This window comes from Palaemon carinicauda, chromosome 37, assembly GCF_036898095.1.
Source record: "Palaemon carinicauda isolate YSFRI2023 chromosome 37, ASM3689809v2, whole genome shotgun sequence".
In the NCBI taxonomy this organism is placed as follows: domain Eukaryota; kingdom Metazoa; phylum Arthropoda; class Malacostraca; order Decapoda; family Palaemonidae; genus Palaemon; species Palaemon carinicauda.
The window spans coordinates 36,898,833-36,903,832 of record NC_090761.1 but is presented as its reverse complement, the minus strand read 5'-3'; the positions used below and the strand labels follow the sequence as shown (position 1 = coordinate 36,903,832).

Below are 5,000 nucleotides of genomic sequence, written 5' to 3'. Positions count from 1 at the left end.
AAATTCGACATAAGTAATTATCAATCACTTACCAGCCAGGTACGTTCTCGGGGGCATCACAGATAAGGTTGGCATCGTTGAAGACGGTTCCCTGTGGGCAGCCGACCTCACGTGGGTATTTGCCTTCGTAGCAGATGTAGAAGAAACGGCAGTCATCGGGTTTCACGTAGCGGGCGTGGTCGAGTTCCTGACCGTTGGTGTGGACCTGGGTGTTGTTGGGGCAGGAGAAGCCGTCGGGGAGGACTTCTGCAGAAGGAAGAGATGGTGATGAGCAAGGGGTTTAACGCTGTTTTTTTTATTTATTTATTTGTTCACTTAATTTTCCAGGAGATTTAGGGGAATATACGGATGCAAATGACACGGTAACTTACCGACGCGTTGGCCACATCCAGTACGGATACCGGTGTGAGCCCACTGGCAGGTGCCGGTGAATTCGTCGAAGACAAGGCCGGTGGCGCAGGAGCGGGTGACTGGGGCACCTCCTGTGCATTCATAGTACTGTTCGCAGTTAGAGGGATCCTCGTGTTCGAAGTATCCGTTCTGGCGAGGGCACTCAATGCCTGATGGCTGGGCTGGCTCTGTTTACAGAAGAGAACAATTGTTCATTCAAGGGATCGAAAGAAGGCTGGTGTAATTTTTATAAAGGGAGTATATTGGATAAAGGGTTTAAGAAAAATGACTTATACTCTGAGGAATGCTTGAAATTTAATCTTATCTAATGGTTATGGATCTCGTTGGAATGTTCTGAAAACGTTTTTGGCTTGGCCAAGGGCTTTTGAAAGAAGGATTTGATCTGTTGAGGTGTTCAAAATAAGATTATTCCAAGCGTCGACTTAATGGGGCGTTTAGATAATAGGATTTTACTGAAAAGGTAGTGAGATCTTCAATAAAAATGGTATGGGCTCAATGGAAGTATTTGATAAATGGGAATTGATTTACCGAAGATTGTATGAAAAATAGGCTGTGTATTTCTTTAAAAAGAATGTTTAGAAGATAGAATTGATATACTAGTATTTGAGAAAAGGGATGATGTTACTGCTTTTGATGTATCTGCATATCTAAAAAGCGTATTAGTTAATGGGATGTATTTAAAAAAGAAACCAACTCAATAATGACTTTTTTTTTTTTTGAGAGGAGAGAAATGGATTCAATTTATGTATTTGAAAAGAGGTGTATTTGTGGTAACAAGCAAATGCATAAAATTAAACTTACGGAGAGCAGATCCTTCGGGGCACTCTACAATGAAGGGGTAGTTGCACTGTTCAACGCCAGGGGAGAGAGTGTAGTCAAAAACGAGGCCATCAGGGCAGAGCTTTTCAGTCATGCTGCCACGGTAGCAGTCATAGTACTTGTCGCACTGACGGGGATCGGGGTAGAACCCATCATCACCGGGGCAGTTGAACTGGGCGGTAGTCACACCTGGAAAAAAAAGGAAAAAGTATTTATTGTTATGCGTTATGCCATTTGGAAAATACATAAAAACAAATGCATAGTAGTTCTTACCTATTTAATAGTATCCTTTGGAAAATAAATAAAAACAAATGCATAGTAGTTGTTACCCATTTATTAGTATCCTTATCACATTTTGTTTTCAGTAAAAGTGCGATTTTTTCATATTCGTGGAAAATCTTTTGATAAATTTTGGAAAATAATTTAACGCCAGGACAAGCAAGACTCGGTTTCTCACAAGTCGCTGAACATATACATAGTTTCTATTACCAAGTTATTAGTAAATTTATGTCGCATTTAGCTTTCAGATTCAAGATACGATTTTTCATGTTAGTAGTCAAAATTCTTTTATTTTTCATTTATTTTGCTAATTGTTTTGACACAAGGACGAGCAGGATTCGGGTGTTTATAAGTCAGTGAGACAATTTCGGATTTTTATTTATGGCTAAATGGGAGACAAAATAAATTGAAATATGCTATTATTGCAAAAATTTAGCTTTAGAGATCTTAATCACAAATCAATTATATCGCTATTGAAAAAGCATGTAAGGGCAGATTTTTGTCCAGTGGGGGATAAAACAAAATATATTGTATGATAAATCTATTTTTAGATTTTTCTTGGGTTTTATGTTATCCTGAATGAAGTTTGTTATTCAAGTTAACTATACTTCATTATTGAACGTGAATCAAGTCCGAGCCATAGTAATAATATTCAAGTTTCTTTTTCGTATATAAAATAGATTTCTTTTTATTGCCCCAAACCTCTTATTACTAGATTTAAAAAAAAAAAAAAAAAAGTAATTTGTAATATTCCCTACACAATACAGTAGAATAAACCCCAATAAAGATATCCTGACTGCTTTAGGTCAGTAAGAAAAATTAATGCGGAGATTAAATTTGCTTTTAACATAATCAATTTGATTTAGCAATGAGAATAAACTGTGGATTTTGGATTACCATAAAGCTGGAGATTTTAACATTAAAACTGAAGAGTTTTTTATAATTTTAAATGGGAGTGTTGGTGGATTTATTTCAGAACAAAGCAAGCTCTCTAAGGTCATACCCTGTAGCCTTTGAAAATGAAAGTCGACCTGTTTTAAAATAATAGAATATCTTTAGATAAAATCTTCCAGAGAAAAGCGATTCAAGCATAAAACTTCAAGAGGGATATTTATATTAGTGCTTATAGAACTATTTGATGTATAGAGTTTTGGAAATATTTAAAATACGGAGAGTTATGTGACTGTTGAAACTCGATTATCTTTATAAATTATTTCAAAGGGAAAAGAAAGAGATTAGGACATGATCAGTCAAGAGAAAGAGCGAAGAAGTGGATTCACTGCACTTTATATCACCACCGAGAGGTAACCAGGACCATCTTCTTCAAAGATCCCTTGGATGAATGTACGAAAAATCACTTCGAATGACGTCACAAAAATTCGATATCCTTTTAGCGGTCTCGAGAGTAATATTTGTTTTTAAGGGAGAGGTTGAGACTCCTTCGAGAAGGAGTCTTAAGAAGTAGAAGAGAACTTTGAAATCAAAGTTCCAGGGATCACAACTCACCGACGAAGAAAAGGAGGGCGAGCTTGTACATGGCTGACGAAGGGAGGCTGCGAGACCACTACTGACAATCGGAGGGCTCACTCTCCTATTTATTCTCTCACTTTCCCATGGCAATCACAACTCCTCCTACCTGCTCCTCCTCCAACTCCTCCTCAGGTCCCTTCCCCCTTCACAAGTGCCTGTCTCTGTCTCCCTCTCTCTTACTCCCCTATGAACCCCATTCACAAACCACCGTCCTCACCACGCCCTCCTTACCTCATACAATCCCCCTCCCCACCAGATCCTCCTGAGTAGTAACTCCTCCCCCCTCTTCCCCCTCTTTTTGACCCGAGCATGATCTGCCAACCCACCTCCTCCAGTCCCTCATTCCCCTCATGAAATCACCGACACAATCCCCCCCTTCCCCATTTCCCCAAAAAGTCAACTCGATGTAACAGTGCTTCCCAACTCCTCCCCCACCTCCAGGTCTCCCCCTTCCCTCCCCCAAACAACCCGCTCTCCAACGCCAACCATCTCCAACACAACCTTCAGATGTAGGCAGTCAGCCTTCTCTCGCCTCACATGGTCATTTGGGCAGGAAGGTGTGCGTACATGCGTTGGTGATTCCTGTTACTTACCTTAAACCCGCAGCTGCCCAACAAAAGAAAGAAATGATCTAAGTACCTTTACGGTACTGAAGGTGACTACTTATATAGATAGGTACCCAGTATTCGTTATAATAAGAATCAATTCACAATGTTTCATATTACTTGCACAAATTCATATATACACACATTCATATAAATGAATATATATATATATATATATATATATATATATAATATATATATATATATATATATATATATATATATATATATATATATATATATATATAGTATATATGTACACACATATATATATGTATAGTATATATGTACACACACGTAATATATATATATATATATATATATATATATATATATTATATATATATATATATAATATATATATATATACATAGTATATTGCATATATACACACATACAAATATATACATGTATAGTACATATGTGCACACACGCATTACATATATATATATATATATATATATATATATATATATATATATATATATAATATATATATATATATATATATACATAGTATATTGTATATATACACACATACAAATATATATATATGTATAGTACATATGTACACACACGCAATATATATATATATATATATATATATATATATATATATATATATATATATATATATATAAGTATATAAATATATATATTTATATATATATATATATATATATATATATATATATATATATATACACAGTATATATACATATATATTTATATATATATAAATATATATACATAGTATACTGTATATATACACATACAAACACACACACATATATGTACATACATATATATATATATATATATATATATATATATATATATATATATATATATATATATATACAGAGACGTTGGTAGATAGCTAAACTAAGGGTAACTTCCACCTGGAATGTCCCTAACAATGAATCCCTATCAATATTCAACTTGGTATCATATATTATAACTCAAAATATAATATAACTGAGGAACAATCATATGAATAACTTTTAATGTCTTTCAAATGCTGATTAAACAGTTATATTCAAGAGAATTTTATATCTATTTTTGATGAGTAAAATGGCAATTGAAGAACATATAAACTAATTAACCAAACATCTCTCTCGAATTGACCTTTTTGCCCATAATGATCAGTTGTACAGTGGACGGGGGAAAGGTCAAGTTCCCAGTCACTTTCGACCTATCTTTACCCAGCCACTTGTACTTGTCTGTACGTCTGGTTGGCTGATTTTCATCTTTCAACTGAACTGCTTCAGAAAGCTTGCGGATTTATCACATGATTATTATTATTCAGAACTACAGAGAGGTAGGCATAGTGAACAGACCATTGACGACTGATAA

The 5,000-nt window shown here is 34.9% G+C and overlaps 1 protein-coding gene across 1 annotated transcript in view; it reads right to left on the bottom strand.

The window, feature by feature from the left end:
• The window catches only part of LOC137629575 (protein obstructor-E-like), a 4,284-nt gene extending 1,114 nt beyond the window's left edge, over window positions 1-3,170 (bottom strand). Inside the window, exons 1-4 of the mRNA XM_068361015.1 lie at window positions 3,016-3,170; window positions 1,213-1,419; window positions 372-578; window positions 33-246 (exon numbers count right to left, since the gene is read on the bottom strand). Of these exons, the coding sequence (XP_068217116.1) occupies window positions 33-246; window positions 372-578; window positions 1,213-1,419; window positions 3,016-3,046 (659 nt within the window). The 5' untranslated portion in view covers window positions 3,047-3,170. The remainder of the gene's footprint in view (window positions 1-32; window positions 247-371; window positions 579-1,212; window positions 1,420-3,015) is intronic.
• Between the last annotated feature and the right edge of the window lie 1,830 nt (window positions 3,171-5,000).